The sequence below is a fragment of the Pseudonaja textilis genome, chromosome 3, assembly GCF_049901715.1.
Source record: "Pseudonaja textilis isolate UNSWEBS1 chromosome 3, rPseTex1.2, whole genome shotgun sequence".
Taxonomy (NCBI): Eukaryota; Metazoa; Chordata; class Lepidosauria; order Squamata; family Elapidae; genus Pseudonaja; species Pseudonaja textilis.
Window position 1 is genome coordinate 13,478,874 of NC_141992.1, and position 13,848 is coordinate 13,492,721.

A 13,848-nucleotide genomic window follows, 5' to 3' on the forward strand; every position below is an offset into this window, starting at 1 on the left:
CCAAGAGGTGAAATCAAAGGATACAATAATCCCCAATTAGCAGTCATTTACCAGTGCTCTCTCCCAGCCTCCAGAGTTTTTCGGTACCCTCTAAGGCATCTTCCAATTGGAACGTAAAAGGTTCTGCGTATGGATAGGAGTCTTTGTCCTCAGCTTCTATATGAAAAGGACCCATTTCATTTCCCTCACAGATGGTCAAGGATGTTGTAACTAGCATTGGAGCATTGTCATTCAGGTCAGAAAGGTAAAGTTGAATGGTACCCGTGCCAGTTAATGGTGGAACACCTGAGAGGAAAAAAACAATATTTAGATTTTTTTTTAAAAAAAGAAAAAAATACAGAAGCGGGACAGAATCTTCAAATTGAAGCAGAACTATATAATTTAGACTACATAATTTGGTTTGCATGCAGTTCTCAAAAATTATGGAAGAAGCTGTAAGTTGCCACCTAGTTACAATATAGTACAGGGGTATCAAACTCAACGCCTGGGCGGGGCTGGATGCAGCCCACCAGGTGCTTAAATCTGCACAGGGCTGCCCTGGAAACAGAGCAAAAACAGAGACCGCGGTGCCTCTGCCAGCAAAAACGGAGCTCGGGAGGGCTGTATGGAGGCCATCACAACTGGAAAAGGAGCCCCCGACACGAGTGACATCAAGCTGGCCATGCCCCCCCCTGCCCCCCCAAACACAATGCTGATGTGGCCCTCAATGAAATCAAGTTTGACACCCCGATATAGTACAAGAGGAAAACAGACAAATATAGGGAGACATTCATCATCATCATCATTCTAGCCATTGTCTTATCCACTGCAGGATGAAAGTCTCTCCTACATGTTGCCAACCAATATGGTCCTGAGCTTTCTTTTGCCAATTGGACCTGCAATATTTGCTGATGTCACTGATCCATCTTGTTTTAGATCTCTTTTGTGGATGCTTTTTATCAAGTGGGATCCATTCTACGACTGCCTTGGTTCACTTGCCATCACCTGCCATCAATTCTTCTTAACGGGGACATTATTTACATTTTAATCAATACATTAAACAGTGTAAATCCAACTATGTCATATATAGATTTTTTTTCCTCTGCCTCCTCCTCACATTTCTTTTTTCCTCTTTTGGTCTTATCTGTCTTTTGAGGCACAGCCCAACACAAAACCTGGAAGGTAAAAGTAGTTTTGAAAAAATGTAATGCACCACTGAATGTGATGATGGATTTTAACTATTATGGTAGACATCTGACCTCCTCAGCAAACTTTCCACATCACTGTCTTTGAGAGGCCATCTCTATTATCAATATAGAAATCCTATGTGTTCTAAACTTAAAGTCCTCATTCATCATCCCAACCGGGCATCTTTCAAAATAAATGGACAGTTCAGTGGCCAGAGTTGAACTAGTTTCAAGAAATAGTTTATGACAGAAAAGCATTTTAAGACAGATTCTCTTCTTTAAAATATATGGAAGAAACCCTTATCGCTTTGTTCATATTTTCCTTTGTAGGTATTTAAAGCATCCTATTATTTTTAACAACAGCAATAAAAATAAACTCCTCCATCTTTGTAAAAAAAAGTTGAACTGATTAAATGATTCAAATCCAAATAATAGCCTAAATTTCTTGACCTATTACATGCATTACATAGTGAAACATACATCCAACCTTCTACAAATAGGAACGCAAACATCACAAATATAGCGATGTTTCCTATGGGCTAGGGAACACTTGTATAATGTCTAGAAAAGGCTACCTCTGAAAAAGATACTAGCATTACAACTTTTACAACACACATAGAGAAAACCAGTTCCAAAACTGTATTAGGACGACTTTGGGATGACTGAATTCTTGCTGAGCCTTTACCTTGCCCAAACTCAAGAACTCACAAATAAACAAAGAGAATGGACTTACCATCATCAGTGGCATGAATCACAATGGTGTACGTGTTGTTGTTCACAAATGGGGATTCTCTGTCAAGAGTTTTTGCAGCTGTCACAATTCCAGAATTTTCATCGATCGTCACCCAACCAGCTGGATCTGACACTACTTTATATCTTTTAAAAAGCAAACGTTTGAAACATGAGTGGCAAACAGAGAAAGTAAAGAACAGATCAATAAACTTTTAATCTTAAAAATAAAGTTTCTCTGAACAAGTCTACTGTGTAATTATGAGATTTAATTTCCCATGCAAAAATTAAGGGACCCCAAGGTGTTTTTCAAGAGGCAACTGGACTTTCTGGTTTTTCTTTAAACACATTTCACTTCTCATCCATGAAGCTTCTTCAGCTCTGACTGGATGGTGGGGAATGGAAGGATTTATACTCCTTTGTATACAGTTGGTCATTTGCATTCTTTTAGCAACTGAGATTAGATTTAGCACATCATGGCTTCAAAATCTAAGGGACTGCTTTGGACAAAACCCAACAGCACTTTTTCGTGCAGCTATTGATAAAAATAGGATCACCAACATCCAATGACAGATATGGCACAAGAAGAGGAAGAAGCAACTGAGAATTTCCATAGATAAGAATTATGGGAGTTGGATTCTAGCAATATCAACAGCATGACCATAGACTACATTATGTTTCCTAACCTAATCAAATCTGAAATTTTTAGTGATATTATAAAGGATCCTTTCATCTTACTCAAATATAAAACTGATAAACTTAACAAGCTGAAATTGGCAAATTCATCCCACTTGTAAATCATTAGGTCCACATGATTTGCTTTGAAAAGTTGAACATCCCTCCCCGCAAAATGCATGTTGTTTTGATGTTTTATTTAAAAAGTGATGGTGATTATAATGATTGATGCTCCTTCTGTCAAAAAGTAACTTAAGTTTGGCAAAACGACTTGAAAAATTAATTCTGTGCTTGAATTTCAGCCATTGAAAAAAACTAGGATCATGAAGATTTTGTGCTAAGGAGTAGATTTATGAAAGCTACTTCAAGAGATCTCCAGCAACATTGACAGAGGAACACCAGCCATGAACACTTACTTTATTTTCTGCTGTCCTGTGTCTGGATCCTGAGCTTCATATTGTACAAGTTTGGTTCCTGGCATCACCCCTTCTTCTTGAGAAAGTTTAAGAATTGGAGGACTGAACTGAGGGGCATTGTTTTCATCAGTGATATTAATGCTCACTGACACTTCAGGCAATTGTGGAGAAGCATTCATGTTCACAAAGCCTCTCCGGCATATAAAGAAGGACTCTTCATTCTTCACAACAATGAGAAGTCTTCTCTCAGAAGGTGTACTGTAGACCAAAGGCTAATAAAAACAAAAAAAGTTTCCGTTAATACATTCTGACTATTCTTGCACCTTTCCAAATAGGATATTATCAGAAGAGTGGCATTGCATGTCCCACAGTTAATATAATAGTGAAGTGACTCTAGATATCTTATCTCTATGTTTGTCAGCCTGCCTTACCTTGATAACACTCAAAACACCTTCATTAGTTTTAGGATCTGTCACAATGGCAAAGTTTCCTCTTTCATTTCCTTTCTTTATGGTATACTCAGCTCTCCAAGCAGGTGTATTAGGACTATCTTTGTCTTCCACCTTGAGGCGAAGGATATTATCTTTGGTTTTACCTTCTGGGACATCTGCATAATACTTGGAAAACAAAGAAAGAATTCTCTGATATCTAAAATATAAAGACTCCACCTCGCAAGGGATTATGGGGTCATAAAGGATTATGATGATGAGTAGTAATCTTAAACAACTTACATTTTCTGGAGTGAATACAGGCAAATTGTTGTTAGAATCTTCCATGGAAATATTGATTGTTGCAGTTGACGATAAGGATGGAGAACCACGGTCTGAAGCCCTAATCACAAGTCTGAAATTCCTATTGGTCTAAATGACAGTAAAGTTTAAGAACAGGATTTTTTTTACCAAAATAAATTTGACATTATCCTTAACCTTTGGAAAAAATATAAAATAAGAGTGCGGTTTGTATAATTCCTCCCTAAAAATGCAGTTCTCCGAATAATAATGATAGAGTGGTAAAATATAAGATTGTGATTAAGTAAGACTACATGAGATGCTAGAGTTTAATGCACAAAGTCTCTGTTCTGTCAAATAGCTAAGAATCGCTTTGATTCATCTATCAAAGTATCCGTTACATGCATTCACTCTGAAATATATTCTGTATCTGCATGATATTCTATAGCCATAAGTTTAAACTCCAGTGAAGAACCCGTTGTGTTAGGCAAATTGGAATGTTATCTTGTAACATCTGTATAAATAATATGCATTTTAGCCTCTTATCTTGCAAGAAGATTTGTATGCCAGACATTGGTGTTTACCTCTTATTTTATCTTCCAACTCACATTGTGAAGTTGGGTCTGCTAGGAGAAAATAGATCAACATAACTGTGATTTGCTAACATGCAGTTAAATTTAGCCAAGTTCCTGGCTCCAAATACCAACTCTATCCACATTCCTTCAATTTACCATGTCATTAAACTGTTCATTCGCAATACTCCTAAAAGCTAAGGTGAGCATTTGGTTTAAGGTGATGGATTAACATTAGCAATTCAGCTACAAGACTGGAAGACAGAATCAACAAGCACTGGTGACAGACAAATTTTATTGGATGGTTTTACTGGAAAGTATGCATGCCAAGATACAGATCTCAGGTAAGCATCATTGTAAGTTTGTTTGTAAGGACTGTACCTCATAATCCAAGCATTGTGTAATGTATATTAAGCCACTAGTGGAATCAATGGTGAAAAGAAGAGGCTTTAGTTCAGGGGTTTGTGAGACCAGGCAAAATACCACTTCAGAATTTGCAGTGCCTTCTTGGTCCTTATCCACTGCTATGACTTTGAAAACAGGTTCCTCTGCAACAGGGAAAATTGAAGCATATTACAATATTGTGCACTAGCTTGATACCCATGCTTTGCTACAAAACTATGTGCTTGGGCTTAGTTTTGGGGGAGGAAAATAAGGGGGGGGGAATTCTGCCTCTGCCGACCAGCATCCATCGGTATTCATCTGGCTGGCGTCCTGTCAGTGTGTGACACAGTTGAGAGCTGTTTGGAAACTGAAACAGTATTTGCTGTGTGAGCAAGAAGGAGACAGCAAGGAGCCTGGGCGTGGATTAGCTCACCTGTTCTGTACTAAAGCTGCTTGGTGCTGTGAAACTAAAACTAAACTGATACTGAAACTCCTCTCCTCTGCTTGTGTTTTGCATTTGGAACAGCTTTCTTTTCAGGTGGGGAGGGGGAGTAGAACTCCTTAGCATCAGAGTGTGTTAATAATAATTTAGGAAATACTAATACTCTGGTGGTCATTTTGAAAAATCCTTTCTTAGTGAGCACCTAGAAGCCAAGAGGAACATAGTGCCAAATTTCAAGTTTGTAGGCTTTACGGTTCTGGAGATTTTGTGATGATACATGAGTGGTATTTCACTTTGATAGATAGATAGATAGATAGATAGATAGATAGATAGATAGATAGATAGATAGATAGATAGATAGATAGATAGATAGATAGATAGATAGATTTATTTCACTGAGATCTATGGACAGAATATGTATTTTCAAGTGAATATCACAAGGAAATCACCCATACCTAGTGTTTCTGTCCAGAAAAGGTCACCCTCTACCCATATTTGCCAGCTAGACAATCATCTAGCCTTACTAAACAAGGATATGATGTGAAGAAAATAAAACATTAATCTCCTTTTTTCCCTTCTTCAGAAAAGGCTGCAAAGACAAATGGATGGGCTTTATTACAGGAAAAGCCCAACAGCTTAAAATAAGTGGACCAAGGTTCCATATACAATATACAATAAAAATTAATTATAATTCATTCAATTAATACCTTAAAACAAAAAAAAAAGGATGGGAGTAAGGTACAATAATTGAAGATGGTGAATTTTGAGTATGAAAATTCCAGCTGATTCTAGTGGCATTTGATACCAACAGAAACAGGGTTAGCCATTTCAGCTGTATTCCTGGAAACATTAAGTGTACTGGACACTTACTAAAAAGTGCATTGTTGTTTGTTGGTGGCAATATGAATATTTTGCTATCAAAGGGGTTATTCGATCCTGCTCTCTGACTCCAGGGATGATAGATTGGACAAGCTGGACATATATGCGTAGCTATCTCAGATTCAGTACTAAACAGACATGTAGTTGGTTGTGGAAAGGAACTTGGTTATGTCTCCTTGTTAAATCAGGAAATAAATAAGATGTATCTTGAAGCATGCACCTGAATGATGCATTCAATTGCATACTCCCTGTGGGCTCTCAGTATTGATCATGTATTACTGTTGCATTTGTAAGTGGAAATAAAAAAGAGGAAAAATGTAGACTTCATCAAAAGGGACTTTACATTGTACTGACAGTGAAAAAATCCTGGAAAGTAAAAAAACAATGAGTGAAGCAGCAAGAAAGGTTCAAGAAACCATATGTACAATGGACAATACAGAACAGTAGAATTCCTCTTCCAAGGTCTCCTTCCAACATGGAGAGGAGAGGAGAGGAGAGGAGAGAGGTTCAAATTTAGAAAAGGTCAAGTGAGGTGAAGTGAGGTGAGATGAACTGAGGTGAAAAAAAGAACATGTTTTAGTTCTAAACTGGAAAACTTTGTTCAACCTTCTCTCAGGGCAGTGGCATGACATAATATAGGGTTGAGTTTAGTCTAAAAAAAGAGTGAAACTAGAAAGTATATGTAATGTATATGAGGATGAATGTATTTATTTATGTATATTGTGAGACATCTCCTCAGATTTTGTTCTGTAGATCCCAACATAGCCAAGAAAAGAAAAACATGTAAAATCTATATAAAAGTGAAAACAATGGACCCCGTTTTACCTGATACTTGCCCAAATTTTCAAGGATACTCACTTTTGCTGTGATTTTCTTTTATATTAATGTTAAATTCCTTTTGGAGAAATTCAGGAGCATTGTCATTTATATCCTTAATCTGAATGTTGAAGAACAAGGAACTGTCTAGTATTGCTCCAGTCTTTCTATCATGAACATCAAAACGTATCTAAATAGTAGATAGTCAATAAGAAAATTAGGTTAAAAGTGATAAGACAAAGCAAAAATTATTTTTGTTGATTATAATAAAGACAGAAAAGCTTTCGATCACTGGGAGCCATATTAAGTAGTTCAAATGAAGGGGAGCTATATATGTGGGTATGGCCTTGATTTGTCAAAAGTTGTTGAGATTTATAGGCTTTTAAAAATCTGTGTTAAGCCTCCAAGGTATATCAGGGAACTGTGCTTTAAAATATAATCAATAGATTAATTGAACTAACCAGTCCCAGCCTTCATGATTAGGTTTCCATCTCAAATACCTTGAAGCCATTAGTTTGGGGAGAATTATCATGAGTTTAAAAGCTCAGCATACAAGGGCTGAGTTTTAGATGAGTTTGGATGAAATCAGATGACAATCATCATCCTTTTTGCTATATATAAAATCTAGCCTCTTCAGTTTTTTCTCCTAAAGCTCACAGTTTACATACTATGTCTACAATGTTTAACTGGGTGAAACAGTGCCTCATACAGCAAATCTTTTTAAACCGCAACTCCCGTGGAATTGAAATTTGGCAAATGTTATAAAATATTTTATGATATAAACATTACTGTTCTATAATGCATTTTATGACGTAGTGCAAACTGTAATCAAACATTTCCTGTGGTCAGCTCCTAACGTTCAATTGTGCTATCCAGTTAACCATGGACTACTTTCATGGCAGATATATCTCTAAATGTTTCTCTGGATTTTTAAGAAGTTTTCAAATACTTTAAAAGCTCTGCCACTGTTGAAGGCATTGAGGTAAGAAAATATGTCTGAAAGGATGACCATGGGTTGCCTCCTCCATGTAAATAGCAAAAGATTGGCTGTTTTTCAACTATCCTTACAAACTATGCTACCTTTAAAAATCAAGTTTAAGAAGGTACAAAATAATGGGTACAAATGAAATGAAAAACAGTACAGACCAGGAATACTTCCTTCGTAACTTAGTAGCTGGACAGTAGCATGTGCAAGCAAATTGATTATGTACTAAGATATAGTCTTGTTATATAATTATGAAATGAACTATGGAAAACTATTCCCTTTTTTCCCATGATCAATTAGTAACTATCTTAGAAAATGATCCTCTAGAACAGAGGTGTCAAACTGGCAGCCTATGGGCCAGGTGCATAGGCCATGCCCACCCCAGCTCCGCAAAGGGGAAAAAGTCAAGATAAGTCACATGAAGGCAATGTAACTCCACAAGCTTGACACCCATGCTCTAGAAGTTGACCAAAAAAATTATCTTTTAAAATCTTAATCTCACTTGCACGTCAATAATAAGGATGCTAATAACTGGAATGAGTAGGGGTGAGCTGCTGAGAGTACACAGGGGTTCAGGAGAGCACCTAGTTAAGATTCTGTGAATAAGTTCAGAGAATCCCCAAATCCCACTCCTGACTGGCCCCACCCACCCCGCCCCGCCCTGCCTCTGCCAGGAATCACCACACTGCCTGTTTTGGATGCAGGTAAGTGCAAGGTACGTGTAGAGGCTTGGGGAGGGCGAAAAATGGGCCTCCCAGAAATTCAGGAAGGCCGGAAATGGGCTCCTCTCTGGCTTCCGGAGCCTGGGGAGACTGTTTTCGCCCACCTGGAGGCTCAAGGAAAGCCCCCGGAGCCTGGGGAGGGCAAAAACGCCCCCCTGCCATGCCCACCATAGCCACGCCACCCAGCAACCAGGCAGAGAACCTTTTGCTAAAATCTTTGAAGCCCCCCCCCTGAGAATGCGGTAATGTTGTCACCATAATTGAACACTTAGCTCTTCAGTGATTTGGATAGAGAATTTTTGTTTGTTTGAAACAGGAACAGGGAAATGTATTATTGCTCCTGTTTTATTTTTGAGGTTAGAAACAACCACATTTGACCTTTAAGGATAATTAAGCAAACCCATGTTTAGCTCTTTTTCTGTTTGTTTGACACACGTTGGCTGAACAAAAGGTCAAAACCAACATTTATTAAGATATAAAGGTTTGCCAGAAGGCAAAATGTTGACACTGGTCAACAGGCATACCCTACTGCATAACTACTGCAAAATTACACCACTAAACAAACTCTTGAAAATTAACTCCTAGGAATTATCGACCAAGCCAAGATGAAATAATAGAAAATATTTCCATTGGGAGAGAAGTTAGGAAATTGTTCAACCGTTTCTCAATTCAGGGTGGGGTATCCTCGTTATGCTGATGATATCTACTTCCATAATCCTACCCAGGCCAATCTGTAGATGCCAGGAAAGTCCTGAATTGATGGATGGAAATTTTGAGGATTTGGATGAGGTAAAAATAAATTCAGATAAAATCTCTGCAAGATAAAGCTGCTGTTCACCACCACCACCACCACCCCAAAAAAACAGTACCCAGCAACACTTTTTAGTTGTTCTGGATGGGAGTTGCAATCCTTCTAAAGGAGCTGGCCTATGACTTGCGAATCCCTAGGATTTTCACTTTATGCATAGGTAGCAAATGCAGACCAAGGATTAGTGAGATCTTCACTCTGCTTTGGCTGATATAGATAATCCTCGACTTACAATTAATTGACCACAATTAAGTCCAAAATTTCTGTTGCTAAATGACACATTCATCTAGTCCAACCCCCTACCCAAGCAGGAGACCCTACACCATCTCTCACAAATGGCAGTCCAATCTCTTCTTGAAAGTCTCAAGTGATGGTGCCCCCACAACTTCCAAGGGCAAAGCTGTTCCATTGGTTGATTGTTCTCACTGTCAGAAAGTTTCTCCTTATTTCCAGATTAAATCTCTCCCTGTTCAGTTTCCATCCATTATTCCTTGTCTGGCCTACAGGTGCTTTAGAAAATAGCTTGACCCTTTCCTCTCTTTGGCAGCCCCTCAAATATTGGAAGACAGCTATCATGTCTCCCCTGGTCCTTCTCTTCACTAGACTAGCCAAACCCAGTTCCTGTAACTGTTCTTCATATGTTTTAGTCTCCAGTCCCCTAATCATCCTGGTTGCTCTTCTCTGTACTTTTTCTAGGGTCTAGAGTATAGAGTGTAACCTCTGTATAATGAAGTAAACAGCAAGCATACAAAGCATCACTGTGGGTTCAGGGTTCCCTCTTGCTTTGAGGAGCCCATTTTTATTCAGCTGAATCCAAGCTTACTGAGGCAAATATCTGGACCTTGTCTTTATTCCTACAGAGCCATACCTGAAATTGGCAAAACAACTAAATGAACTGTTGTTAATCGAGGACTACTGTGCTTCATTATGGCCCTACATAGCCCAAATTGATCTGCCAACACTAACTCATGCCATAGTTACTACTGAATTGGACCATTCTTACACAATCAACCTAGGTGCTGCTACGCAACGCCAGGCGTGGCAACCTGCTGGCTGCCATTTCAATGCAGAAGATGAATTCTTAAGGTTGCTGCATGGTGATTAAATAGATTTCTAGGCCCAAATCATGTTGATCCATACCTTTAAAGCCTCACATAATATGATGCTGGGTTATACCAGGCAATATACTGACAGAATAAAATCTACCTTCCCTGAACAGTCATCATACGAATGCCTCTTGAGAATACCCCCTCTATGTCACATATATGGAACAAGATATAAAACTTTATTGGGCATGTTGTGATCGGCTGAAGAGAAACTTGCACTAGTTGGGATTCCTTTGGAATGTTGTTTTTTTCAATTAACTGAAGGATTTTGTTCAGAGTTCTTCAAGGCTGAAACAGATGAAAAACACTATAAAATATGTAAGTACTGGAAAAGAGGGCGTCCTCTCTCGATCTATGGAATGATGCACATATACAAGGCCTCTGGCATCATCCTCGATAGAAAACAATCCATATTCCGGAAATTCATCCACACCAGGTCCACTAATTGAATATTTTATGGATGTATTTTGGGATGCTTTATTGAAGAGCTACAAACAAAACAGATTGGAAATATTAGGTAAGATTTCTAAGTATTCTTAACTCTTCCAATTAAAAATCATTACTATTATTAGTATGACCTACTACTACTATACTACTACTGCTACTATTACTACCACCTCGGGGCACATATAGGATGAAGAACTATTTTTGGCAATAGAGATTATACTTGAAGCTGGCTTTTTGCTTTGCAGCTTGTTACCTTTTTGTTTATTTATTTTTGAATTGAAAACATGAAAAATAAGTGAATAAATCAGGTGAACCTGGTGGTCACGAAGAAAATATGCTGGAGATAATAGATCCCAAATGTGGGACCAAGTCATCAATTTCTATGTGCCTTTATTTGCTGTTTATTTACTTTGGCCTCACTATCAGCAATGCTCAATAGTAGAGAGAAAAAAATGTTGGTAATGCTAAGAAGTCAGCATTTTCATTTTTACCTCGCCAATCATTTTGGGGAAGGGTCCTCTGCTTTCTTCTTCAAGTTCAATAGTAGTAATCACCCATCTCCGTTTTGTACGACGCAATGGACGCAAACTACTGGAAGGATCCCAATCCTATGAATGAAACAAGTAAACACAAGGACAGCTTTTTTCCCCAACTAATTACCACAACCTATACTCTGTCTTATACTCTGAGATGTCTTATATTCTAAAATGTGAAACCATGTAAAAGGGCTGTATTACTATTATCCTTCTCATCTTTCCTATTAACTATTCCTTTAGCATCTTATGACTACAACTTTGTTGTTTGTAGAATAGAACTGAATTGAATTCTTTATTGTCCAAGCGTGATTGGACACACAAGGAATTTGTCTTGCTGCATATGCTCTCAGTGTGCATAAAAGATACATTCATCAAGGATCATAAGGTTCAACACTTAATAATAGTCATAAGATACGATAAGCAATCAAATCATACTAGGAAATAGTCAATATAAATCGTGAGGATACGAGCAACAAAGTTACAGTCACAAGTGGAAGGGGATGGGTGATAAGGAGTCATGAGAAGATTAACAGTAATAGTAATGCAGACCTTTTTAAATAGTTGGACAGTGTTGAGGGAATTATTTGTTTAGCACAGTGATGGCATTCGGGGGAAAAATTGTTCTGTTGTGCAGTGCTCTATAGCGTTGTTTTGAGGGAAGGAGTTGAAACAGTTTATGTCCGGGATGTGAGGGGTCTGTAAATATTTTCACAGCCCTCTTTTTGACTCGTGCAGTATGCAGGTCCTCAATGGAAGGCAGGTTGGTAGCAACTGTTTTTTCTCCAGTCCTAATTATTATCTGAAGTCTGTGTCTGTCCTGTTGGGTTGCAGAACCAAACCAGACAGTCATAGAGGTGCAGATGATAGACTCAATAATTCCTCTGTAGAACTGGATCAGCAGCTCCTTGAACAGTTTGAGCTTTCTGAGTTGGCACAGAAAGAACATTCTTTGTTGTGCTTTATTAATGATGTTTTTGGTGTTAGGTATCCATTTTATGTGACATGATAGAACCGAGAAATTTGAAGGTCTCTACTGTTGATACTGTGTTGTCTAGTATTGTAACAGGTGGCAGTATGGGAGGGTTTCTCCTAAAATCTACCACCATTTCTACAGTTTTGAGTGTGTTCAGTTCCAGATTGTTCCAGTTACACCATGAGGCAAGTTGTACAGCCTCCCATCTGTATGCGGATTCATCATTGTCTCGAATGAGACCAATCCTGTTGTATCATCTGCAAACTTCAGTATTTTAACAGATGGATCGTTTGAGATGCAGTCTTGGTAATAGGGAGAAGAGAAGTGGAGAAAGCACACAGTCTTGGAGGGGCTGTGCTAATTGTACAGTTATCAGATGTGATTCTGCCTAGCTACACCTGCTGCTACCTGTCTGTTAGGAATGTTATGATTTATTGCTTTTATTTAGTATCCTATGACTATCACTGACTGTTGTATCTTATGATTATTGTATTTTAAGATTATGATCATGACTTATCAGTTATTGCTTCTATGTACACTGAGGGCTTATGCACCAGAGACAAATTCCTTGTTTGCCCAATCACACTTGGCCGATAAAGAATTCTATTCTATTCTATTCTATTCTATTCTATTCTATTCTATTCTATTCTATTCTATTCCAGCCCAGCCCAGCCCAGCCCAGCCCAGCCCAGCCCAGCCCAGCCCAGCCCAGCCCAGCCCAGCCCATTCTATAAGCTATAGAAAACACGGAATCACAAATAGATATAAATCTGGACAGAAAGTCTGCTGCTCAGAAGGAAGGTTGCTGGATAGGTCCTCAACATCAACAGGTAAGAATGGGGAGGAATCTGCCTGCAAACCTCCAGAGATGTTTCCAATAGGGTCCACAGCGCTGAGCTAAACAGAAAACTCCATCCATTTCTACACTGATATAGTCACCTTTTCATTATACAATATACTCTAAATCAGGGGTATTAAACTCAAGGCCTGCGGGCTGCATTCAGCTCATGATGCAATGGTGGGATTCAAATTTTTGTACTACCGGTTCTGTGGGCATGGCTTGGTGGGTGTGGCAAGTGAAGGATACTCTAAAATTTCCAGTCAGAGGTGGTTTTTGCCAGTTCTTTGAACTACTCAAAATTTCTGCTACTAGTTCTCCAGAACTGTTCAGAACCTACTGAATACCACCTCGGCCATGATGTGGTTGAATCTGGCCCACGAGGCTATCTTGGTCTACCCAATGCAAAGAGGAAAGATCAGGCCAGCATGGCTTCGGCCCAGTCTATCCAATCTGAAGAGGAGCAATCAAGTCAGCGTGGCCTATCCAGCATGAAGAATAAAAATCAGGCCAGCGTGGCTTTACATTCTACCCAATGCAAAGAAGAAAGATCGGGCCAGCAGTTTGAGGAGTAGTGTCAAGTTGGCCATGCCCACCCAGTTGGCTACACCCACCCAGTTGGCCAC

General features: G+C 38.8%; 1 protein-coding gene across 4 annotated transcripts in view; it reads right to left on the reverse strand.

Moving 5' to 3' along the window:
• The window catches only part of LOC113434531 (cadherin-like protein 26), an 86,784-nt gene that overhangs the window by 13,206 nt on the left and 59,730 nt on the right, over positions 1 to 13,848 (reverse strand). For all 4 annotated transcript variants that reach the window (XM_087928933.1, XM_087928931.1, XM_087928932.1 and 1 more), the window contains 9 exons: positions 11,367 to 11,483; positions 10,755 to 10,916; positions 6,850 to 6,997; positions 4,668 to 4,834; positions 3,718 to 3,846; positions 3,418 to 3,603; positions 2,987 to 3,258; positions 1,900 to 2,042; positions 52 to 285 (listed from right to left, as the gene is read on the reverse strand). In XM_087928933.1, coding sequence (XP_087785059.1) covers positions 52 to 285; positions 1,900 to 2,042; positions 2,987 to 3,258; positions 3,418 to 3,603; positions 3,718 to 3,846; positions 4,668 to 4,834; positions 6,850 to 6,997; positions 10,755 to 10,916; positions 11,367 to 11,483 — 1,558 coding nt within the window. The remainder of the gene's footprint in view (positions 1 to 51; positions 286 to 1,899; positions 2,043 to 2,986; positions 3,259 to 3,417; positions 3,604 to 3,717; positions 3,847 to 4,667; positions 4,835 to 6,849; positions 6,998 to 10,754; positions 10,917 to 11,366; positions 11,484 to 13,848) is intronic.